Source organism: Nipponia nippon, unplaced genomic scaffold (genome assembly GCF_047370975.1).
Source record: "Nipponia nippon isolate SJK-2023a ecotype South Korea unplaced genomic scaffold, ASM4737097v1 scaffold_39, whole genome shotgun sequence".
Lineage (NCBI taxonomy): Eukaryota > Metazoa > Chordata > Aves > Pelecaniformes > Threskiornithidae > Nipponia > Nipponia nippon.
In genome coordinates, this window is record NW_028262357.1 from 722,154 (window position 1) to 748,916 (window position 26,763).

A 26,763-nucleotide genomic window follows, 5' to 3' on the forward strand; every position below is an offset into this window, starting at 1 on the left:
AAAATTTGTATGCATTGGCTTTGGTTGAAAAAGAATTTGTGACATTCTGAAATGACATTCTGAAGTGAATTTTCTAAAACTGATTCTTCATAGGCAGTTTCCAGTTTATGGGATATTTTGAAAATATTTTGCAATGAAAATAATATTTAGTTTTAAACCAAAAAAATATTCAAGTTTGCCTTTCTTCCACTCTGTATTATTAATTGGTTATTTAAATTTTCAGTTCTTAAGAGCAGAAACCTCTTCTTTGTACAGTACCTAGCACAGTGGGATTCGGTCTTTGTTCTCAGCACTATCATAATAAATATGATTTGAATAGTGACTATTTGATGTAGAAATACTTGGGTGAGAGTCATTGTCCTGGTTAATGCAGGAGGTAAGGTCAATTCTATCATGATTCTGTCTGATCACTGATATGAACAAGCCAGTGATGAAAGCAGTCATGAAAGTAGAATAAAATGTGCTGATAGGATAGAATTGTATGTTTTGGTGTAGTACCAAGTAGTAGAAAGCAGAAAAAGTAGAGGAAAGTTTATTTTTAATTAATGATCATAACCATGCATTTTCTCTTAGAACTAGGCTTCCTTTTAAATGTGGAATGATTGCATAATTTTTAAAATGTATCTGTGAAGTGATCTAGATCTACAAGGCAGCTTATATTTTGGGAGAATTCTTCTATTCAGCCAGTCTTGGGTCAAACTGTTCCCAGCGTGCACACTGACAACCAGATTTCTGTCCTTTCTAAAACAGGGAGCATTTATTGAGCCTCATCTTTAACCAATGTTTCACCTTATGTCATGGTTGAGTAATGCAAACATTATTTCTGCCATATTCAGTTGTATGTTGTCTATGCCATTTTATATATGCACATTAAAAAAAACCCTGTTTATTGCCTTCAATTAAATCTGATCTTCTGTAACAGCATGATGTCTAGCTGCCAAATAATTTCATGGTAATTTTATTGTTCTCATTAGCTATACTGAAATGGAGCCAAACAAAAGAATACCCTGGTAACTGAGTAATACGGCTTCCCACCTGGTCCCCAGGTGATACAGGCCATTCTTAATGTTAGCTGTAAAAATATTCTACTTTGTTTCAAATTGTTGAAAGAGAGAAGATTTTGTAAGAAATAGTATGACAAGCTAGTCATTTCAAAGTTAGTAATTTAATGTATAAATAGTTTTTCCTGCTCTGGCAGATAAGTTGCCCATTGAAGCTCATCAAAGTTATTTCTTCACAGCGTAGTGTATTCAGGTGGGATAACAAAGAACAGTTAGTTAAACACAGTGGCTTTTTTTGGTAAAACATTTAATTTCAGTCTGTTAGAGGCAGCTGAATCAGGTAGCCCCATAGATGTGAGGCTGCTGTAGGTCCATATCTGCAGGTTCTGCCAGTAGTGAAGCTGAGCAGCTGCTCCTGGTGGGTGGGCACACGGACACAATAAACACACACAGAGGCCACACGCATCAACAAAGATGCAACGGATACATTTACATGTATATGTGTGTATTTGCACAAAACAATGGATCGCTCTAGTAGCTGGTCTTAGATGCTCAGTCAGCCCAGTAGCTGGCCCCAGATCCTCTGGTCTCCCCAGTTGCGGGGGGGTTGCATCTGAGCCCAGAGGCTTGCAATCCCACTCCTCACTGGCTAATCCAGCTGGCAGTTCACTAGCATCCAAATGCACCCACTCAGAACAGAGCACACCCAGACAGAAGACAGTGAGAAGCAGGACTTAATGAGAATAGAGGGTAGACTACGGTGATCAGGCACACATCTCAGTCAGACAAGCCACCAGTTTACACTTAACTGACCCCTTTATTCCCCTTTTCACCTTATTTTCCCATGCTTGTTTCTCCCCAGTCCACTTTGATCCTTTCCTTTCCTCCCCAAATTCTTTCCCCCCTGCATCCCTTAACGAGTGCTACACCTCCTTCAGTCTGTGGGGCATATGGGGAAGGGGATTTGTTTGGCTGGCTTCTCCTGGGGGGTTGCACATGAGGGACGATGCTCTGACTGTGCTTTGGCAGTCTTAGGCGTAGCCGATTCCCTGCGCCCATTTTCACTGATTAGGCTGCTAGGGTTCCTCCCCTGGCCCCCCATCAATTTTTATCTGATCGTGTCCTGGCCTTTGTGTAGATGGTGATTAGCCTTTAATTGCAGAGCCTAGCACAGTCTACTGGTAAATCTAAACTGCACCCTAAGTTGCTACAATAGTTTGTGCTTTTATTGAAACAGGTAAAGGAAAGAGTGTACAGTAACATGGTATTTTACCATAGTTGCTATTGCTCTCAGTGTTTGAATGTATTGACTTAGAGTGTCAGTATCTGAATCAGCTAATACAAAGAGTGATTTTTTTTGCTCTTCATGCTTTAGGAATAAAGTAGTGATACTTCCAGTAATATACTAACCCTGGGATTTTTTTCTCTTGCAGATTATCAAGTGATCTGACATTCATGAAAGAGAAGAACAAAAATCTTCCTCACACACATGAATCCTTTAGGTAGGAAACTGGACTTTGTATTTCATGACTATGCTATATATAAATGATATTTAAAATTATTATAATAAGATAATGACTGTGGAATTGGGCTTGGTAGTTGGTAGAGATGAACTTCCATCATATTTCAAGAGCAATTTTCAAGTTCTAATGTAAATTCTAACTTTCAAACTCTAATATTTTACTCTTTACAGCTTATGCCTTTCTTGCCTGTAAAAGACTGCTGTAAAAATAATAATCCTGAAATTACGGCTAAACCTACAGACCACCAGGGAAGAAAATAGAATATTCAGGAGCCATGAGACTGGTAGCTGAAGATTGCTATTGTTAGCTAAATCATGTTTTATTGGGAAAACAAAGGCAGTAGAGGTGGTATTCAGAAAAGAAAAAAAAAAAAACCAAAACCAAACTAGTAGGAAAGGATCAGTTTTTAGCTTTTGTTACGTTTCTAGTATGAATCTGAGCAAAGTACTTGATTGTTCTTGGTCTTGGTTCCCCATCTGTAAAGTAGGGATAATGGTGCTTTCTTCTTGTTGCCTTGGCTTTTATGGACAGTTTAGATGTTGAGAGTTTTAAAAGAATTTCAGGGTCAGTTCTCTAAAATCAATAGGAGTTGAGTGCATAAATACTTTGGTGGAGAAGTAAGTGTCTAAACTATTTTCAAGAATCTGGGGGTTCATGATTCTTCTTTTTCAAAAATGACTTAAGTCTTTCAGACTGAGCACCTCTCCATGGATGAGAGAAGTTGTTCCATTCATCATCACGTATTGACTGCTAATCAAAGAAAGGACTACAAAGGGTCATTAGGAGAAGGTTTGTTTAAGAGAGAAATTTAGGAAAAATATATTGGAAACCTTTATATAGGACTTTCAGTTGAAATCTAAAAGAACTTGTAGGTGCTTCCAGTTTATGCAACACAGAAATACGAAGTGCTTGGTCCCAAGAAATTAACTGGATGTCTAGATTCCCTTAAATAGCCAACAGCAGGAACTAAGCTTCATAGAATCATAGAATCATTTAGGTTGAAAAAGACCCTTAAGATCATCAAGTCCAACTGTCAACCTAGCACTGCCAAGTCCACCACTAAACCAGGTCCCTAAGCACCACATCTACACCTCTTTTAAATATCTCCAGGGATGGAGACTCAACCACTTCCCTGGGCAGCCTGTTACAGTGCCTGGCTACCCTTTCAGTGAAGAAATTTTCCTAATATCCAATCTAAACCTCCCCTGGAACAGCTTGAGGCCGTTCCCTATCACTTGCTACTTGGGAGAAGAGACCGACCCCCACCTCGCTACAACATCCTTTCAGGTAGTTGTAGAGAGCAATAGGGTCTCCCCTCAGCCTCCTCTTCTCCAGGCTAAACAACCCCAGTTCCCTCAGCCGCTCCTCATAAGACTTGTGCTCCAGACCCTTCACCAGCTTCATTGCCCTTCTCTGGACACACTCCAGCACCTCGATGTCCTTCTTGTAGTGAGGGGCCCAAAACTGAACACAGTACTCAAGGTGCGGCCTCACCAGTGCCGAGTACAGGGGGATGATCACTTCCCTAGTCCTGCTGACCACACTATTTCTGACACAAGCCAGGATGCCATTGGCCTTCTTGACCACCTGGGCACACTGGTGGCTCAGATTCAGGCGACTGTTGACCAACACCCCCAGGTCCCTTTTTGCCGGGCAGCTCTCCAAGCACTCCTCCCCAGGCCTGTAGTGTTGCATGGGGTTGTTGTGACCCAAGTGCACGACCCAACACTTGGCCTTGTTGAACCTCATACAGTTGGCCTAGGCCCATCAATCCAGCCTGTCCAGGTCGCTCTGTAGGGCCTTCCTACCCTCCTGCAGATCAACACTCCTGCCCAGCTTGGTATCATCTGCAAACTTACTGAGGCTGCACTCGATCCCCTTGTCCAGATCATCGATAAAGGTATTAAACAGGACTGGCCCCAGTACTGAGCCCTGGGCAACACCACTTGTGACCAGTCGCCAACTGGATTTAACTCCATTTAGCACAGCTCTTTGGGCCTGGCCATCCAGCCAGTTTTTTACCCAGCAAAACGTACACCTCACAAAGCACTCCACAAAACCTATGTGCTAAAAGTAGCCACCTGGAATCAGTCACAAGAAATTCAGATCGGAGACATGTCTGAACTCCCTGTCTTCTCTGGAGCCTATACATCTCCATGAAGGCTGTACTAGGTCCCTGAGGAATTCAGAATTTGGAGACTTCCAATTAGGGCTCCTTGAGAGATGGAAAGCAGGGCTCTGGACACACTGCACATCCACAGCTTTTAATTTGCAGTGTAATCCCAACCATCACTGTCATTCAGAAACACACCTAGTGACAGCAATGCCCACGTCTTGGCTAGGGACATGTATCAGTGCTAGCATTTGAGAACTCGTTGTGGGAAGGCAGACTCATGCAATGCCTAGAGTATAGTTGAATGTATGGCCAGCAGGATTCTGGATGGTCTAACAGACTGTCACATTCTTGCTTTATTCCATTCTTTATTTGTACTTGGTTTCATACAGCTGTAGTTCAGCCTTTCAAATGGTAATGAACTGTGGTGTTTTGAGACTCCTTAAACTGCCTTCTCCCAGGCCTGGAAGACGAACATTGTTTATCATCCTAACTAGCTGGAATGTGAATCTTGTTCAGTACAGATTGGTAAAGTACTTTCAGCTTTAGATTTCTTTAGCAGCACAAGCAAAGCTTATGATGGACATAATGTCATTGCCAGTGGGTGCTATACAGTTGTTCCTCTTCCTGCAAGCCTGAAAACATTGCAGATAGAAAATTTTTCCATCTGTGCAGAACTAAGTAAAGACTCCTCTGTCAATCTCAAGAAATTTATCCATCAGCATAGCCAAGAAAGAGACAGAAAAGAATGTAAGAACTAGAACTCAATTAAGACAAGGACATTTTACTCTCAACCCTGCTCCACAGCACCTGATTTCAGTATTGATATTTCACTTTCAGCTTCATCTAGTAGCATTGTAAGCACAGTTTTCAAACCTACTATACTAAATAAATAATAAATTATTTAAATAATAAATAATATTATTAATTGCAAAGTAGGGTTATTTTACAGGAATATCTAACACTTCTGTGCATTCTAAAACCCCAGTAATCATTTCCATCAAGGCGCACTGTTTTCTGGGGTGCAATGTGCATCTGTTGAATGTGTTAAAAGCAAGAAATTCAACTATAATGTCAGAATGTAATAACTTTCTTGGAATTAAATCAAAACCTTCAAAAAGGAAGCATATGATCTTTTAATTATCAGTTACTCAACACTTGGTTTTGCATGACATTCTGGCAAATGAATGTCCACTGTGTCCCTTATAAAAAAATGCATTCAGTCCTAAAAGTGAGGCATTCCCTCACAGCATCTTCAATAAAGCTATTTACCCTTTTATGAAAACATTTTCAAGTGAAACATAGGGGAAGATGTACTTTTCATATAGTTATGACAAAGTGGGCATTATATTTTCTATTAAAGCAAGTATTTTTAAAAAACAAGACATCTCTCCAGAAGCCTTATAAACGATATTTGAACCACAAATACCAAATACCAGGCAACCATGGAAACTGGAACAAATGGAATATGGTTAATATGCCTGGAGCCTCCTGGCCACTGCTCTGCTGCTGCTTACATTCCTTCAGAAAGCAATACAAATATCAGAATGAAGCTTTCTAAGATACTTTTAAGCATGATCTTCAAATAAACAGAGGTTCTGATAATTCTTTAATAGAAAATACTTTGAAAGCATTAAATTCTGAATGTAAAATAGGACATCCAGCCACCTCATACTTCTGCACAGTTTTCTAACTGTTAATAATTCAAGGTATTTAACTTGAATTGAAACACTGGCCTGGAAAGCATATATTGGATCATGAAGTCCAGTCCGCAGCTATCACAACCAACCATGTCATATGTATTTCATAATAGATCAGGCTATCTGGGAAAACTAAATGGGTTTTTTGTGTTTGGAAGACTATTCCAGGAACTCACTGCTGTGATGGTAACATTTTTCTCTAATTTTTGGAGCTAATTATGGCCATCTATTCTTGTTCCAACGTTTGCGAGAATTTACACATTCTTGATTTCCCTCTTTTGATGCTAATCTCCTGCTATGTTTATAGAAAACAACTATCTTGCATGGAGTAAAAAGCCAATTCTTTAAATCACCATCATGAGACAGCCGCTATGTCCCCTGCTCATCTTTGTAGCTGTGTTCTAAATCTGTTCTAAATAGGGTAACGTGGGGGTTTTTTTTCCAAGTATAGGTAACTGGAACTGTACATAGAGTTTAGCCTGTGGCACTAATAGGTCCATGTTCCTCCCCTGTATCTATCCTGTTCTTTTTCACAGCCACATTACAGAAGTGGTTCATGATCATCTCATTTTTAAAAAACAAATGCTCCCAAGGAAAAATACTTGGGTTTAAATGCATTAATTTCATCCTATTCCTATTAATTTTGTTCTTTAGGTCTGCAGTTTCCAAAATTATCCCATTTTCCTTGCAGAGTGCTCTAATATAGCTCTTTCTTGATGATGCCTCTCTCTTTTGTTGTATTGACAAATTTCATTCTTTTACTCACTGTAATCAGTTTCTTTTATCTGTCAGTTTTTCACACAGAAAAGATACATCTGTAAAAGAAAAAAAAAAAAAATCATGGTACCAGTTCCCTATAGGGAAGCACAGTATGAATCTCAGTTTGAAAGTGCTGTATTTTGCAAATGTTCCAACTATTTTTAGAAATAATAAAATATTTTAAGTGGTATCATATGTACATGAAATAGTTACTGTTTATAGTTCATTATTTCATGTGCCTTGTTCTTGCATGAGCTCAATGGTCTGTGCTCTGCATTATATAACACCAAGTTTTCAGCTCATTTCTGAAGTTAAACACTAATGTTTGTGCCTGCCTTTTGTTTACAGTCACCAAATTTGCATGCGCTTACACAAAACTGGAATTTCTGTTTGAATGGTTTGCTCTCCACTGACTGTATATGCACAGATTGCTGTAAGTGAGTTTAAAACTAACCCAGATGCGATTCTGCAGCCTGTAGCTCAGTAACATGTGTGAAACGTGCCTGGATATTCACAAGTGGCATATGGAAATGTAGCCAACTGTTGTTCTTCTCCACATTGTCCACAGTAAACATGTTTTAGACTTGGTTAAATTAACTGATACTTCATTTGCCTTTGAGCTTGAAAAACATTTATATGCTGATGGATTATAGTTTCTTGATACAGAAAATGAATTGCGTAATGAAAATTGAGTCATCTGATAAACCATAAAGAATTTTTCCTCAGCAAAGAGACAGCTTGTTCCCACGCTGTGCTACACTGAATGGGTTTCAAGCATACAAATACCGTAGGAGTGGAAAGCCGAGGTAAGGAGTTTCCTATTTAGACAGTAAATTGTTCTTCTTTAGTTTCAAAGAGTGAGGTTGGCTACCGAGAATCTAACAGCCGACTCCAGTCACCATCTCCAAGCAGGGAGCATATTGGTGAGAGAAGCAGGAGGTTTGCTTTAAGTTGTTCTGTCTTTTCTTCAGGCTAAGGAAACAGATTCAGCAGCAACAGGGACTCCTGATCACCCTGAGCTGTAGTAACCTGAATTCTGAGGACATCTAGTGGTGTCAGCCCACTGCAGGGACTGGGTCTTCACAGCTGGTGGCTTCCCACTTGCACCTCTGTATTTCAGCAACACTGAAACATTGCAGAGTTCGGCAACACTGCCTCTGGCCTTTACAGGTTGAAGAAAGAGGGATGGTTGCATCCCATCTTGCATTTTTCACCTGATAAATTAACTGTGAAGTTACACTACTTTTTCCTTGGTTTCTTTTCTCTGATCTTGGCGTTTCAGCTTTACTGCAAAATCAAATGCAGCAAAAACAATGAGTTGAATGCACAGAAAGAGTAGCACTCTTCAGCCCAGGTGATCTTGAATTCAACATTGCCAGTCCCAAATATTCAGAAGTCATGAGATTGGCTCAAAAATCATAAACTTCTAAATAGATTTTGGATATTTTCTATTTGCCTTCTGTTTTCAGGACTTTCCGAGTTCAAACATGTTGAGCTCTTCTTTGTATCAACAGGGGTAAAAGTGTATTTTTTTTTACTAAAAGGCTGATTTCTCAGGTAAATTAATGAGCCTAAAATTTAGAGCTTTAAGAAAAGCACATGGTATCCCAAGATGCCAAATAATATGCAAGATTTGTTAATGCTGTGGAATTGTAATCCTAGAACCGCTAACCATCCAAGACCTTCAGGAAGACATACTTACTAATCTGTGATTCAGGTTTTCTGCTTCTGAAGTGGATCTGTAGGTGTTGCTGCACCTTTTTGCGAAATAACAAGAATCAATTAGCTGCAATTCAAAAAGGACTTTGATCAAGCCAAGTGATACATATTACATGTTAAGCATTGTTACTGACTATTGCATGATGGCCTGTTTTTCAGTGAGCCCTTGATCTGATATTTCCTCCAGAGGCGAAGCAGACATCATGAAGCAGAAATTGATATCATCATTTCAAATTATTTTGCTACTCGCTCTGACTGCAGTAGGTCTGACTGGTAAGTACAACGCCTCCTGAAACTCTTGTTTTTCCTTAAAACACTTTCTTTAGAAAAGTCTGAGGCTTTACCCAATCTATCCTGACCACTACTGGAGCCTGTACATATCTAAATTGCTTTCTTCTACAGTTTTGTATGCAGATTTTGAAAATGGCTTGAGTCTTCTTTTCTTTTTATAGTATTAAATTAATGAAATTGTGGTGGCAATGATGAAAGGCACTCACTCCACCCCTACACTCACTCCATGCTTGTCATCTTCTTGGGAATTAGCATCACATGAATAGTAACACTGTTAGAGATAATGGTATGGAACTTTAATGAAATGAAGGTCAGCTTAGGTTGAAAAGCCACATGCTTTTCATGTCAAAATGTATATAAATTTATGTTCTATATTCTTGGTAGAAGTTAATGACAATTATCATAGAATCATAGAATACCAGGTTGGAAGGGACCTCAGGGATCATCTGGTCCAACCATTCTTGGCAAAAGCATGGTCTAGACAAGATGGCCCAGCACCCTGTCCAGCTGACTCTTAAAAGTATCCAGTGTTGGGGAAATAGTCTTAACAGGAAATATTCTTAAATGTATTGGGATTATTAGGGAATATTCAAATAATTAATGAATACATTCAGGTTGCCAATACACAAAATGATCCATCCAGCCCATTGATTCCTTCTTTTTATTACTTGTCTTACCTATAATTTACCCCAAATATGTGCAAATAGTGGAATTTTGATTACTTTGTGAAGTTGAAGGTGAAATTAAATTTTAAGATGACCTGAAGATAAAAATTTTGGATATTTTAGGAAAAAACAAAAGGTCATACATTTACTTCCAAGCTTTTTAATTTAATTTGGAGGTAACTGTACACACTTAAGTTTAGGTAAAAATGAAAATTTCATTTGAAAAAAGAGAAGTTAGCTATTTTAGAAGTCTGAGGTAAAATATATTTACTTTTCTGAAAGTTTTGACCCTTTTTCCAGGCAGATTTATTTGCCAAATTCAGTCCATAGTTTAAAATAATTTTATTGTCCTCAAAAAAGCATTTCTTGCTGAATTTATCATTCAACAAGAACAACAAAAACCATTGTCCAACTCTAATATAACTAGCTGGATTTCTGCACTTCCCTAGGTCAATCATACCCTGGAAAACCTAAGATAATAAGATGTCGTTCTCTAGAAAAGGAAACCTTTTCTTGTTGGTGGAAGCCTGGCTCAGATGGAGGACTTCCTAGCAATTACACCCTGTTTTACAGCAAGGACAGGTAACAAGCAGTGCATATGTATTCTGTAAGTGATCGAGTGATGATTATGACAGAATGAGGGAATGAGAACATTAATTTATAAAGGTGTTTTTATGAATTCGTGTTAAACCTCAGATAGCGAACAAGAGCTACATGAGATGAATGGCTTTCCCTTGTTGGAAGAAAACATGAATACTACCAGTCCTAAACCTTCAGCCTGTCCCTGCTGAAACTTGTCTGACCTAAAATCCCACTGGTCTAAAGACATGCTGAGAAAGGTGTATTTTGTCCATCTTATCAAAAGGCACCCAGCTTTTAGCTGAACGGCGTGCTTCTCTGAGCAGGGGAGCCGCAAGGCACCACGGGGCTGTGGGGGCTGCCCCAGGGCGGGAGCACAGGGCCTCCATCCAGGGCCTGTCCCACTGCCCCAGCCAGAGAGCAGGGCAGGCTCTGGGCAACCCAGCCCTGGGCATCAGGCACCTCCTTCGGGACAGGGACAGGCTGAGGCCAGGCTGGGCCAGGACGTCAGCCTGTGGGCTGGGGCTGGCTCGGCAGGGCCCCTGGCCAGGAGCTGGAGACCAGCCCTGCTGCGGTGGGCTGAAATGGGGACCCAGGCCCCAGGCCGTGCGTGGGGAGGCCCTGGGGAGGCTGACCAGGAGCAGTGAGGGCTGGTGGTGCCCTCAGGGCCCCGCTCAGGAGCTTCTCCATTACCATGCACAGCCAACCCCCATCTGGAGAAAATCTGTAGTCTTTGCTTCCCCTTCTGTATTTGTAGCCAACCTTGTGGTTCCCCAAATGGAGTAAAATCAGATGTGGGTATTGCATCTCAAAAGTTACTGTTTTGGTAAAGACTGTGACTCCCTCATCCTGTTTAAAATGTGTAAATGTTTAGCAACTTTGCTTAACTTGCGCTTCTTTGTATAACTGCCCTTTCTTCCTGAAAACAAGAGGTCTCAGAACAGGGCCAAGTAAGCAAGGAGGCTCAGAGATTAAATTTCTTTGAATAAATCCAGTGAGGTTCAGAACAGATAAGGTAAAGCCTCAGACTTCCCTCCTTCAATTAAATAAACCCCAAATCATTTGGTATTAATTGGTCAGGAAAGATGCAGCCTTTAATGAAATTACCACGCGCAACAATGATCTGAGAGCTTTTATTTTATGACAATCCAGATGTTTCAATCTCAATCAAAACAGAAATTTTACTGAACATTTCAAGTCATATACCTATCACAGCCCAGAACAGTCCTGCTTGAGGATGGATACGAGTGCTTCTCTGTTTCATTAAATCTGCTGAACACCAGGCACTGCCAAGCACACCAGATCTGGGCCACAGTTGCCCAGATCATTGTCTGAGCTCATTTGTCTCTCAGGTCCCTTACTCCCATCGTTTCTTTGTGAACCAGGATAAAACTGCCTGGAAACTAAGAGAACTTGTTATTAGCAGTGCATAGAGCGTAACAGTGGGACTAAAGGACAAGCATCCTTGAACCATCTCAGCTGGTGCTTTGGGTTTGTGCAGTTCTTCACACCTGGGACAGGCTCTGAGTACATCACCCAGTTCAGCTTTAATTGAGTAAAAAACAATTCCTCTCCTAAAAAAGCCAAAGACTTCTATAAAGGTAATAGGTAAGAGATCATTAATTAATTAAATATTTTTGTTGAGACAGTTGTGATGATGATAATGTTAAAAAGCAGATAAATTAACATCTTGCTGAAAACAAAATAATCAATAAAACACTCCTCTGCCCTAGGGCCCATCAGGTTACCTTCCAGGGGAAATATGTAAAGGAGATATTTAGCAACTTTTCTTCTTTAGGCAAAGTGAATGTGTTTAATTTGCCTTTTAACTTGCTTTTAAACATTTTTAAACAAACTGAACAACTGCAGTAAAAACAGCAATGAAGCATTTATAGTAACAGAATTTGACACTCACCGAAATGTTTCCTAGAGTTGGGATTATGTATAGGTTTAAAGTTAAACATTTCAAACTTCTTTGCTGAACCTAGGCCATTACCAGAATATTATCTGCTTTGCTTCATGTCCTAAACTTTTAACTTTTTAAATATTTTTATTTCAGTGAAGGAAAAATCTATCAATGTCCAGACTACCAAACATCAGGTCCCAATTCCTGCTACTTTGATAAAAACCACACTAATCCCTGGACAACATATAATATCACTGTAATGGCAACGAATGAGATTGGAAGTAACAGCTCAGATCCTCAGTATGTGGATGTGACCTCCATAGGTAAAAAGAGAAGAATGAAATGGAAAACAAACTAGTTGGAGATGTATGTCGTTTTTAATCCCAGAACAAGTAGTCGTGAAAGATTTCTTTCCTCATGATGTGAAGCTTGCTATGGAGAAGTGTTTATCTACAGATGATCTAAAATATGCATCTTTAATTTATGTGAAAACTGCATTTTACTTATAAATCAAGTAACTACATATTTTATTGTCATTTTAACTTTGGCTGAAAAATTGGCTCCAGTTTCTAGTTATCTCCAGTATTTCAATTAGATTCAATGACAGTTCTGTAGGTTCCTAGCACTGCAGATTATAAAATTTTCAAATTAGGTTAAGCTACCTAAATTTTCCAAATGTAAACATTTTTCTGGCTGCTGGCATTGCAGTCTTGGGAGGGTAAAAATAACTGCCTAAGCAGGCTTTTTGTAGTATTTCATATTCCTAGCTCCATTCTGCTTTCTGCATACACATAATCTACACATTGTAATGATAAATGTACTTAGTCTTTTTAGCTATGAAATAGCTGACATTTATTTTTCCAAGAGTAGCCTAATGAAATTATGATTTGTATTTACTTAGCCTGACAAATTCAGATGAAAGTCTAAGATTTGCTGATACTGTGGTAAATCAGTAGCCAGTTAAACATTATTAGCGAGAAAGGAAAAAAAGGCTATTGTGCTGTTCCCTTACAGAAGTGCTGAATGATCTGAAATTGATGTGATGAAATACAAAACCGTAAAGGGGGTGCCTTTTCTGAGAGAAAATTAAATCATTAATGGCAAACTTTTCATTTATACAGTTCAGCCAGATGCTCCTGTGAACCTCTCTCTAGAAACAAAAACATCTGCTAGCGTAATGTACCTTTGGGCAAAATGGTCTCCGCCTCCATTAGCTGATGTCAGCTCTAATTCACGTGTATATCACTATGAGCTACGACTAAAACCTGAGGAAAAGGAAGAGTGGGAGGTAATGGAAAAATATATTTATTGTATAAATGCTCTTTTCAGCAAGTTCTCTTGTCTGAATTTAACTGGTACTATAAAATTTTTAGTTTCTGTAAGGATAGAAAAATTAATGTAACCAAATCTGATTAAAGAAGGAAAAATACTGTAGTAGTTTGTAGAGACAGTGAAATTCAAGGTATTTGTATAATTGTTCTAATGTCATATACTAAAAAGACTTATTTAGTCCACTGATATAATATTTAATTGTCATTTTCATCAATGTGTCTGTTCCCAAGTGTCACAGTAAAAGACTGGTCAGTTCATATAGTTTAAACCAAATCAGGATCAAAGCAGTTTATTAATTCGTAAGACGTAAATAAGAAACAATCAGTCAAGGTAAGAAACAATCAGTCAAGGTCAGTATGAGCAATGCAACAGATAAATCACAATACTGGGCACTTAAAAATGTTAATAGATGCCTACAAACTTATAAACACACTTCTATAACTAGTCCAAGAAATATGCTGTATACAGAAATTCCCCTCTCTCAGGAAGGGTAGGTTACAAGCACACCCCACCCTCCTGGGAGTAGAAACTCCCCTATTTACACCCACTTCTGCAGGGGACATGGATGCTTTAACTTAATGTAAACCCATATCCCTTCTTACAGTCTACTAAGACACACATCAGTGAGAAAGCACCCACACGGTCACATGCATATACCCAGGTGTGGGTTCCTGCCTGCTGCAGCCCACGCTGTCTGGAGTACAGCTATTCACAGCATCAGAGAGGAAGGCTGCTCAGTCTGGCACACGCAGAGGTCATGATGCTAGCAGAGCCGCTTCTGACAGCATCAAAATAAACCTCAGCTACTGCTGAAGTTTCCAGTTCCCCCCCACACCCCAACTATTACAAATTTTCATGCATCTTTAATACTGCTTTTCAAGCTGACCCTTTTTGTTTCAGAAGTCTCTCAGTTATTCCCTAATTACTATTTAGTTGGGCTGAGAGTCGTCATCATCATCCCATTCAACATGATCAGCTGGGGGCAACCACCCTCTCAGAAAGTTTGGGGTGTCCTACTCACTCACACACACAATTTCCGTTGACATTCCCAGCTGTTGCCATTTTGCTAGCAGTGGGACACAATACTCCAACAGCTGAGATACCAGGACAAAATACCATTCTTAAAGTCATAGTCAGATGGCCTCAGTGCTACCTAAATTGTTGATGCCCTAATGATGGAGAAAGCTATGTGTCTTGAAAGACTTCTGAAGAGAGAATCAAAGGTCCTGAGGAAGGCACTTAATAATAAGCACTAAAACTAGCCACCAAGAAGCATTACACAGAGGCTGTATCTGTGAGTTGGACTACCTATACTGTTCCTTGTGTTGTGAATCTGATGGAGTACTAACTGATAGGAAGTCTACAATTAAATATGTTCTCGAGTATCAGAATTTCAGTGTCACTGAAGTGAGTTTTTCTGTCAAGTCACTACCTTTGCTTCTTTGTAATTCACATCTTATAAAATGAAAACCCAACTGAAACCCTTGCCTTTCAGAAGTCAGTGACACAAGCCTACTCCTTTATTGTTTATTTGTTAAAATGGACCAATTCTTTATTATTTTTCCAGTCCATTTTCTTTTCCAGATAATATCTGTTGGAGCACAGACACAGTACAAAGTGATTAGGTTACAAGCTGGGGTGAAGTATGTTGTTCAGGTCCGTTGCATGTTAGACCTTGGAGAATGGAGTGAGTGGAGCGCCGAAAGAAGCATTCAGATCCCCAACGGTGAGTGGATGATTGCTGTTCTGTTAATTGTTTTTGAATTCTAGCCAGTTCAGCATTGTGAAAGGTGCCTAAATGTCAGCCCTGAAAACCTGGTTCCTCACACAGATACTTCATAGTGCTGGAGGAACAGCTTAGTGCATCTTACTGTACTTTGTGTGTAATTGTGTATTTAGTCTTATTGAACCTCTCAGGATCCTCTGCTGAAACTGGCTATGACAAACAGGCTGGGATTTACCAGGAAGTCACTTCTGATACAGCTGTGCCTAAATAATTTACTGTTGCTGTCTCTCTATTTAAAAACCATGTTGATTTCGTCTGTAGCTATAGATATCAGGTAATGGTCCTTATGTAAGGATCATTAATTTGTTCATTAGTAACTAGACTGAAAGCACTGCCATGTCTAACAGAGCGTAACACTTGCAGCTACTATCGTAAGGAAATAATTATCTGTGTTCTGTTGGGTTTGAGTGAACACATTAAATATGCATGACATCATATCTTGTTAGACACTTCAGTCAGGTTGTCTCGAATCTTCTTCTTCTGTCACTAATTGTATTCTTCATTACTTGACATGTAGATTGCTGAAGTACTGTTAATAGAAAAAATTTTTTTAAATGTCCCATTTTCAGATCTGCCTTAGGCAATTAGAAATTTAGAAGATCAATGTCCCTACTCTAAATAGTAGAAAATATATATTATTGATGTAATAAGACCATATTTTGCCACAAATACATAACTGCAAAAGTTTCAATCACATCAGGGTTTTGACTAGCATCATCCTACGCAAAATTTAAGCATTTTCCTCTGCCCTACACTAAATGCTTCATTTGAGTCTATAAAAACATCATCAGGAATCCAAATAATTATAAACTGCTTGGCAGCAATCAGGCAAGTAGCCTGAGTACTGAGCATAATGTCACTTTACAAGGAAATAGGAGAGCTGCTTCTTTATATCTTTGGAGTCAGGTCAGCATAGGTACTTCAGAAGAGCATTACTGGCAAGGACATAAACAAATGGGCAAACACTTATGTTCTTCATTTTTTTCCTGTAAAAGCCAAAACAAATGACAGCATCTTAAAAAAAGTTTTTTGAAGAAAAACTGGTTTGTGTAGAAAATAGATGGGATAGCGGAGTGCGTTTTAAATCATTTTATAGAACCTGCTATGACAGTATTTGAGCACCCCTTATCAGATTTGGGGGCAGAGAAGAGCCACAGCCAAGGAACTAAAACACAGTTCCTCAGCATAGCTGCAGTTGGAAAGGATTTTAAATCCAGCTCGAGGTAGCAAGCTGCTGCCCTAACCACTGAACCGTCCTTCCTTTCCTATGCTAATATGAAGCAAAACTTTTTCTTTCCTCGTAGAAAAAAAAGTATTTTCCTGTGCTCTGCTTGACATTGTTTTATGAATTCAGGGTTGAACTAATGCATTAAACTTACTAATTAGTTCATTTCTTTATCTCTTACAGGAGAGTCACCTCCTGAAAAGCCTACAATAATAAAATGCCGTTCTCCAGAAAAGGAAACATTTACTTGTTGGTGGAAACCTGGCTCAGATGGAGGACGTCCTACTAACTACACTTTGCTTTACAGCAAAGAAGGGTAATAAGCTGTGTATAATTATTCAGTGTTTTATTGGAAGGACCTGGAAAATCAGTCCTGATTGGTTTTGCATTTAGGAGATGTTGTTTTCCATAGCACATGATTTTGTCCAAGTGACGTATTCTGGAATAGCATTAGCAGCAACATGTTTAAGGTTGAAATAGGATCTCTTTAGAATGTCAGGTTTTTCAAGTTTCTCTGAATTCTTCTGCCTTGAAAGACAGACTGTCTTGAAAATTGCCATGGTGCAGCAACTGCATAATGGTATGCAATACAAATGCACAGTCCTCTAGCTCTTCGGCCACGCAGCCCGAGAAATAAAGCTTTCCAAAATGACCAGATATTAAAATTTTCATCTTCTGATAATGCTTATTTTGCACAATGTATTCATAGGCCATGAATGCCTCCTGGCTTCTGCAGTAATCTTGGTCCTGGAACTTAGGTGAAGTGCTAAACATTCATTTTAAAGGAGTAGTCAATATTTTGTTTGGGTCCTGTGAACTATTTTTGGTTCACCCAGCACTGCTGAGCTGTACACTGACCTAACTGGATGCTAAACTCTGTACTTGTCAGCTGAGAGCCAGATCTTAGTGGAAAAAGACAGATACTGGTCCAGCCAGCCAGGGCAGAGTGTGAGGTCCACATCCACAACTTTCTCTTTTGTTATTGTGCATCTCAGAGGAGCCTGGAAACAAGTTCTACACACTCAACTTTCTCTCCTGTCCCTGCTCCCTTTGGGAAGCTTGGGAACAGATTTGGAGGAGAGGTACAAAGTAGATTTTCTGGAGGAACACATGATGAAAGACCAAAATAGATTCTGAAAGCATATAAATGTAATATGCAGAACTCATGTAAGTGTGAAATGAACACTGGAAATACTCAGTTTTTAATAGATGGTTTAGAAGACTTCAGCAATCACTTCTGCTGGCTCTCCGGAACCTGTAAGGGCTATGCAGTGGCAAGGGCATTCAGAAAAGTAAGAGCTGCACTCTACTAGCCCACTGCTACATCTACAACAGCCTTGTCATGGTTTAACACCAGCCCGCAACTAAGCCCCACACAGCCACTCACTCACTGCTCCCCAGTGGGACGGGGGAGAGAATACGAAGAGTAAAAGTGAGAAAACTCGTAGGTTGAGATAAAGACAGTTTAATAGGTAAAGCAAAAGCCGTGCGCACAAGCAAAGCAAAACAAGGAATTCATTCACTGCTTCCCATCGGCAGGCAGGTGTTCAGCCATCTCCAGGAAAGCAGGGCTCCATCACGCGTAACCCTTACTTGGGAAGACAAATGCCATCACTCCGAACGTCCCCTCCCTTCATTCTTCTTCCCCCAGCTTTATATGCTGAGCATGATGTCATATGGTGTGGAAGAGCCCTTTGGTCAGTCGGGGTCAGCTGTCCCAGCTGTGCCCCCTCCCTGCTCCTTGTGCACCCCCAGCCTGCTCGCTGGTGGGGTGGGGGGAGAAGCAGAAAAGGCCTTGACTCCGTGTAAGCACCGCTCAGCAGTAACGAAAACATCCCTGTATTGTCAATGCTGTTTTCAGCACAAATCCAAAACATGGCCCCATACTAGCTACTATGAAGAAAATTAACTCTAGCCCAGCCAAAACCAGCACAATTCTTCAGGCTTTGTAGCCTTTATTTTGGGGGGGAAATGCTTACTACAGTCTCTGGAATTGTGCAATGACTCTTCAGTCTGAAAGCAGTTTCCTGATTTTCTTCACGTTGCCAGGCACGAAAAATCTGATCCAGCCCTAAATAATGCTGAAATACTAGTAATCAAATTCAGGTGTTTTAGTCCGTGTAACCTAATCACTGCGATTCTTTCATTTCAGAGAAGAACAAGTTTATGAATGTCCAGATTACAGAACTGCGGGTCCCAATTCATGCTACTTCGACAAAAAGCACACGTCTTTCTGGACCATATACAATATTACCGTGAGGGCAACTAATGAAATGGGAAGTAACGTCTCTGATCCTCATTATGTGGATGTGACTTACATAGGTAAGAGATTGCCCTGGTTTCAGCTGGGATAGAGTTAATTTTCTTCCTAGTAGCTGGTATAGTGCTGTGTTTTGGATTTGGGATAAGAATAATGTTGATAACACACTGATGTTTAGGTGTTGCTGAGCAGTGCTTACACTAAGTCAAGGACATTTCAATTTCTCATACTGCCCTGCCAGCAAGGAGGCTGGAGGTGCACAAGAAGCTGGGAGGGGACACAGCCAGGACAGCTGACCCCAACTGACCAAAGGGATATTCCATACTATATGATGTCATGCTGAACAAAAAGCCTGGGGGGAGTTGGCCAAGGGGCAGCGATTGCTGCTCAGACACTGGCTGGGCATCGGTCAGCAGGTGGTGAGCAACTGCATTGTGCATCACTTGTTTTGTATATTCTTTTATCATTATTATTATTTTCCCTTCCTTTTCTGTCCTATTAAATTGTCTTTATCTCAACCCACGCATTTTACCTTTTTTCTGACTCTCTCCCTCATCCCACCTGGGGACCATTGAGTGAATGGCTGTGTGGTGTTTAGCTACCTGCTGGGTTAAACCATGACAGAGATAAAAAGTATTATTTGTGGAACCAAATAATTCAAAATCACGGGTTTTGACACATGAATTTTAATTCCAGCTCTTCTCATATTATATCATATATATCTTCTCGTATTATATCCAAGTTAAAAACTTGTAAGAACAAATAAGATCTTATATGGCATAATAATAAATCAATATTCATACCTTTACCATTTTATTTTCAAAGGAATCCTAAAAATGCTAAAAGCTTTAAAACTGCATTCAGATAAGCTTTTATTGTTTTTTTAATATTTCTTTTGGTCAATCCCTAAGAAACGTCATCCAGCTAAAATCTTTTTCCACTCTACCAGCAACTGAAATCAAATTGATCTTTTAACTAATAATACTTAAATTTGATTACCCGTAAGTAGTTTCCAGACCTCAGAGAGGCTGAATTAGTGCTTTTTATAGCCATGTACTGATAATCTCTTTTCTCAGACTTTTTCCACAGGGTGGCTGTTGACAAGTGTTTAGTTTTTTTTCTAAAGGAATAGAGCATTATCACTGATAACCATTTTGTTATCAGGGATCTGGCTGCCGGGAGTCTGGCAACTGGAAAAGGGCTGCTGGAGAAAAGGCTTTATTTGTCTTATTGTCTGTTCTTTTATTTTAACAGTACAGCCAGATCCTCCTGTGAATGTAACTCTGGAATTAAAAAAGCCAACAAATAGAAAACCATATCTGGTCTTGACGTGGTCTCCACCCCCACTGGCTGATGTCAGATCTGGATGGCTTACCCTTGAATATGAGTTGCGACTAAAGCCTGAAGAAGGAGAGGAATGGGAAGTAAGGATGTTGCAAGTTTTTGCTAGATGATGTTTTCTGATCAATTAGATTTTGTCAGCCAGGTCCCACGCCTGAATATAATGAAGCAGGCACACTGAATAATTCATAATTTTTCAAAAGTGCTTGTGTGATCTACAGTTTCCTACTGAGAATACTGGTATCTCAGATGCTGTTGTGTGATAGCAGGTGATAAAGTACTTATTTTTAATTGCGTCCATTATATAGTAATCATATTGGCATTACAGTTTAAATTGTTCATTCTCATTTAGTCAGGTTTCTTTTGTGATAATTTGTTCTTAACCACAAGGTAGTGGTTCTTAGGTAACAGAAAGCTCAGTGACATTATGTAAAATCATTTAAATTTGTACAAATCGCCATTAGGTGACAGTTGTCATGACCACATAATAACAGTTGTCTATAGCCAGGATCTGCAGCTCAAACAACTGGGTAGCAAATTAAAGACTCCAGCTATTGGTATTTGGCTGCATGCCCTTCTTGTCTGCTGCAACACTTCCCAGCCATCTCTGTACCTCCTCCTTCCTTCCCCCTGCCAATGCACTGCCCAGCCCCCTGGCCATTGCAAGATCCACTTCTTACTACCCTGTGCAGTCCCACCAACTCCACGTTCCTTCTTGTCTCTCTGCATTTTCTTCCCCCATCTCTTTTTTGCCTCCTTCTCTCACCATTGCAGTTCCCGCCGTTACCACAGTTCCTCCCTATTTGCCACATGCTCATGATGTGTTTTAGTAGTAGTTTAATTTGCACAGTATACCAGAGCCAGATCTCATTCCCACTGAATTACGTTAGAAAGCTGAACTATAGAAATAAAATAAATGTACTGTTCTTCCATGCCTGCATAAAAATTATTAGGAAGCTATCCAGATTTGTTCTGTATTCCCAACTTGGTTATCAAGACTTAAATCTAGCTGTGATTTTCATAGAAAAATGTCTCAATTTTATGATTTTTATTTAATTTCCAGACTATTTTTGTTGGACAGCAAACACAATATAAAATGTTTAGTTTAAATCCTGGAAAGAAGTACATTGTACAGATCCACTGCAAACCAGACCACCATGGATCATGGAGTGAATGGAGCTCAGAAAAGTATATTCAGATCCCTACTGGTGAGTGGCCAGGCATCCCTTCAGTAATTGTTATTACATGGAAGTTCATGTAATACTTTTGTTAGCTGTTTGTGGCACTCGTGCAGATTGACATCCCATGGTTTCCCTAGGACAGGTAAGAACATCATTTCTAACGTAAATGAATTCTCAGCATCCCTGCATTATACCCAGTTAGCTTTCCCCTTCATTACTTTTTGGAGTTAAGAAGGTAAATAAATTTTTTTACTTATTTCAACCATGTTCTTTCTGTTTATTGCCTCATTTGTTCTCATGATGGTAGATTTTAATTAAAAGAATTAAAAGTTTAAAAGCATTAAAACTGCTACATAGACAACAAAGAGTGACTGTCTTCAGACAGTAACAGCTCTTCATTACTCTTTATCTGGAATGAATTTGAAATAAACACCTCAATGTAAAAAGTGTCACATTACAATAGAAATCCTTAAAAATATCTAGTCCTAGATCATTTAACCCACCATTTAATTAATTGTATGATATGTATTTGATAATGAAATTAGTACAGTATTGGATTTGAACCCAATTGCTGTAACTGGCTGTGACAAAATTTTCCTCTTCATACATTTTTGTATCATTTTTCCAAGAGAATTTATGTCCTGCACAGTACCATTAATAAAAAGTATATTTATTATCAGATATTACAATGATTGTTGAGATCCGTCTATGCCAGTAAAGGCCTCTAGATTCAATACCAAATTTGGCAATTTCAACCAATTTTTAAAATAAAAGTAATTTGAGACTTTTTTTGCATGCTGACTATGTGTGTCCTTAAATAATTCTGTTTCCTAGACTTTAGAGTAAAAGATATGGTTGTGTGGATCGTCGTTGGTGTCTTGTCATCTCTTATATGTTTAATCATGAGCTGGACAATGGTTTTGAAAGGGTACAGGTAAGTCACCAATTTCACAATTGCATGGAGCTGAAAATCTCAGCAAACTTTTCAAAAATAGACTTCTAACATTTGATTCAATTTCCTATAGGTTTTGTATTCTCTTATAAACTATAAGTTACAGGTATTTGACTTTAAATTCGCAACTGATTCCTGGTCTTTAGGGAAACCAGGCTAAATTCTCAATTGGTAAAGACATGTCTCTATTAGATCTGGCCATCTTGGTTAGCCATGTAAATATTCAGCAAGCATCACTTGGAGTATCCCTGCTCCTGTAGAAGACACACCTTTTGTTTTTGCCCTAATTTCCTAAAGGAAACAAGGATATCTTATGATTTTGCCTTTTTGCCCACCTGTCTGTCAAGCCCCCAGATAATTTATTAGAACACTGGCTAATTTCAATCAAATCTGAAAGAGAAAGGTGTCACAAAGTTATCACTTTTGCACAAGTCTTGCAAATATACTCGCTGAGTAGTAGAAAGAAACTGTTTATGGAAAAGCCATCAGAAGTCATTCATCATAAATTCTGTCTATTAGTAGTAGTCAGCTGACAGTAAAGTATGTACGTACAGGCCCACTAGTCCTCCCCACGTAGCTGTGTCTTGGCCAGTGATGAAGTTACAGTGATATTAGAAAACTGGAGGTTAAGGGACAAAGGACAATAAAAGGACATTAGCAGCATTACTTTTCCAGTTGAATAACCTCTGTAGTGTTCTCTTTCTTATAAATACATCTAAGGGTAACTTAGGAACTGCAACTGGATTTGTAATTACCTGGCTTGAGAGGCAGACAGGAAAGAGAGGTCCAACAGGGAGGTATTAGATATGGAAGAAGTGTTTAAAATGTCAGTCATATTCCAAGGAAATGGGAGAACAAATAGAGAGATAGGGCCCATACTTACACCTTGTGTGTTTGTTCTGGTTTTTTAGAATGATAGCCTTTATCCTGCCGCCAGTTCCAGGACCGAAGATAAAAGGCATAGATACACATCTATTAGAGGTGAGTACTGCTGATACGAACAAAAGAACTCACCATTACTTTTCCAAATTACGTACTAGCAAACACAATTACCATAATGAAGTATAAACCAGCTTCAATTAATTTAATCAGTGTTAAAAATCAGCAGCACTTTCAGGTTGATCGTGTGGAGGGTATGTGCGAGACAGTCTTGCCTTGCACTATAGTAGCAGGGCGTTTGAGAACGGGGTTTGTGACCGCAGCTGTTCCCTGGGACACCACAAGAGCCAGTGCCTGTGTGATCTTCTTAGTAGTTCTTAAGGAAGTTGCTCTCCACAGTCTTCTGCTGGATGCGGCTGCTCTATCATTCTCCTCCATTAACCTTCTTGTTAGCCCCATGAGACCCATACCTGCAAAAAGCTCCCTAGTCCTCCTATTTTAGAAACATGAATTCTGGGATTTTGTCTCCCCACTGAAGGAACTGAAGAAATTTTCATCTGTTCTTCCGCTACTTTCTGCAGCAGTAGAAATCCAGTTGAGGTCTAGTGATATAACTATTAAAGTATTTGTATATTAAATATGTAGATTGTTCACAATAGTTTGTAGATTGTTCACAATTGTTCTAGTCAGATAAACACTAAGCATAACAGTGAAAAAATATATCTTATTTATTATGCCCTTAGACAGGAAAATCTGAGGAATTATTGAGTGCTCTTGGTTGCCATGGTTTCCCTCCAACATCAGACTGTGAGGAACTACTGATAGAATATCTGGAGGTAGAGGACAGTGAGGATCAGCAGCTCATGCCAAGCCACGACAACGGTCATCCCAGTAAAAATGCAAAAATGATACCCAAGGAAACAGACAGTGACTCAGGCCGAGGGAGCTGTGATAGCCCTTCTCTGCTTTCTGAGAAGTGCAGGGAGTCCCACACCCTTCCATCAACACTTCCAACACAAGACATAAGAGATGCTCAAGAAAATGAAAGAGCAAAAAGGAGCTGGGAAACTCAGTGTATAGCCTCCGAACAGAAAATACTCCTTTTTAACAAGGAGAGTACAAAATCGTCCACATGGCCTGCAGCTCAGCTACCTAATAATCAGCCTCCTATGTTTGCCTACCACAGTACTGTAGATGCACATAAGATAACGCTTAGTACCACAAATGTGAACATTGCACCAGTTTTGGTGGGAAATGAAGAAAAGCGTCAGGCACAATATCCTGTCACTGAAACTGTCCATAATGACATGGAAAAGCAAAGAGAGATGGAGAATTTGCATTCAAAAACTGACCAAACCACAGTGCAGGTCAAACAAAACAGACCTAATGACAAGTCACCTTTTTTGAATCCTAAACTAATGGATTATGTAGAAGTTCACAAAGTCAGACAAGATGAGGAGCCAGCAGTATTACTGAAACATAAAGAAAATAGTGGAAAGACCGAAAAATACACTCTTCCAGGAACCAGCAAAGAATATACCAAGGTCTCAACTGTTGTGGACCATAATATTCTAGTATTAATGCCAGATTCACGCATCCAGCACACATTTGTGTCTCAAGAACCTGCAATGGAAATGTCTCAGAACCTTCAGCAAGGTCAAGCTGAGAAAAATATGAGCTACTGCCTGACAGTTCCAAGCGAGTGCAAAAGAGAGACCAGTGGATCAGAGTACATGGACCCATCTTCCTTTATGCCCTCCTTTAAATAACTAGTAGTTAGTACAATACATACTTAGTAGTTATGTACAGTAAAACAAAACCACATAGTAAATAGTTCCTTAAAAAGAGCCTAGCCTCCTATGTGTATCATATAGAGAATAAAATAAAATGTGGGTTCAGGTAATAATCATGGAAGTAAACCTTGGATCATTAACACATGTTTCTGACACAGGGAAATGAGGAAATGGATATTATCTGCCATGAGAAATACATCGTAAACTAATTATTCAGCTCTGCAGATCTTGTGTTAGTTGATTAAACCTGAGGGAATACTGCAGATTCAACAAACATGAAAATTGTTACAGGTCAATCACTACACCATAGTGATCTGAGCAGTTCCTAAATCAGATAAATCATTGCACAAAAGCATTCTTATCTACAATGTATTTTAGTCTGAATGCATTCTGACACTAGATTAAGTTCTCTCTATATTTTTTCTCACTCCTTAGGAAAAATGGAGCTTTTATGTATGACGCATCATATATAAAAGAGAATATATTCAACAAATTACAGTAAAATAACGAATTCTTCTAAATATATTTTTGCTTTGTTTCAATGTGACAGAAAACTTTGCATCCCCTTCATATCCTACCCAATCAAACCAAACATGAAAAAAATAGCAGGACAACATTTGATATACTGCCTTACTGTATATAATATACAATTCTACTTTAGTACAAGCCCATATGTTTAACAATGTATTTTAAATGCTATTTTTCTATTACCAAAAAAAAGCAAAATAAAATATTTTTTAATTTCCCAATGCTATTTAGCTACTTAGGAACTTTTCTGTTTCCTTCTGCTGAGACAGCGGTAACAAGTAAAGCTACCATTTCTATACAAAGCATAAAACTAAACTTTATACTAATTAAGAATATGAAGTAATTTTTAAACTATATTTCTAATATATTGCAGATATATTACTATTTGAATTGTAAATTATTTATTTCACATGTTTTTATCACCTGTAATTATAAAATTAAAATAGAATCTAGGTTTTGGGAGCAAAGCTTCTTTCCCACTGAATTTGTACTCTGATGCCAGTCATGAATGGAATGGTGTTCTCCTGCATCCTTAGACATTGCACTTTTCTCTGAGCCTGGAGGGAAGTTTGAAGTCAGATTTTTCATAATGAACTTATCAACATTAATTTTGGAATCCAGCCTCCAGAGTCAAAGATAGGAGGCATAAAGTCTGAGTCAGAGATCTGCTGAAAACGCGGTGGGAATGAGGAAAGGAGTCCATGTACTTTGGCTGGACAGATGTCCCTGGAACAGCAATGGGAACAGTGAGGATTCTTCATGTCCCATGTAACCGAAGGCAAAATCAAAATGATCCCAGAATGGCTCTGAACTTACTGTGGTCCTTCCTTCTTGAAACAAAAGTTTAATTTACTCCAGGAAAGTACGACCAAGTGATGACTGATTAACACTGGGCCAAGTATTTAGCCAGTATCACTAGCTTCAGGGGAAACTGGAAACATAAGGTAAGGGAAATTGTACTGTACATGTGAAGGAAAGTGTATTTACTATAGATGAGCCCTCTTCTATTCTCGTCCTTCCTGAACAGCTTTACATTTCTCCAGCTTCTCATGATTTTGTGCACTGAGCCAGCCTTCCTGCAGTATCAGGTAACCTGCTGCAGAGCCAGCCAGAAGAAACTTTCAGATTTTGAAGGTTCCAGAAGGCCACATCTAATTTGGCAAATCAGATTCTCACCTTTTACCTTCATGCCATGGAACTGCTCAAGTACAGATCAGTCGAGCTATCTAG

The 26,763-nt window shown here is 39.2% G+C and overlaps 1 protein-coding gene across 2 annotated transcripts in view; it reads left to right on the forward strand.

The window, feature by feature from the left end:
• PRLR (prolactin receptor) overlaps positions 1-25,869 on the forward strand; it is a 155,994-nt gene extending 130,125 nt beyond the window's left edge. For both annotated transcript variants that reach the window (XM_087773282.1, XM_087773283.1), the window contains 13 exons: positions 2,435-2,503; positions 8,975-9,088; positions 10,221-10,353; positions 12,410-12,579; positions 13,378-13,544; positions 15,173-15,314; positions 16,783-16,915; positions 18,752-18,921; positions 20,114-20,283; positions 21,264-21,408; positions 22,216-22,315; positions 23,245-23,314; positions 23,956-25,869. In XM_087773282.1, the coding sequence (XP_087629408.1) occupies positions 9,019-9,088; positions 10,221-10,353; positions 12,410-12,579; positions 13,378-13,544; positions 15,173-15,314; positions 16,783-16,915; positions 18,752-18,921; positions 20,114-20,283; positions 21,264-21,408; positions 22,216-22,315; positions 23,245-23,314; positions 23,956-24,981 (2,496 nt within the window). In that variant the 5' untranslated portion in view covers positions 2,435-2,503; positions 8,975-9,018 and the 3' untranslated portion in view covers positions 24,982-25,869. The remainder of the gene's footprint in view (positions 1-2,434; positions 2,504-8,974; positions 9,089-10,220; positions 10,354-12,409; positions 12,580-13,377; positions 13,545-15,172; positions 15,315-16,782; positions 16,916-18,751; positions 18,922-20,113; positions 20,284-21,263; positions 21,409-22,215; positions 22,316-23,244; positions 23,315-23,955) is intronic.
• Positions 25,870-26,763: the final 894 nt, after the last annotated feature.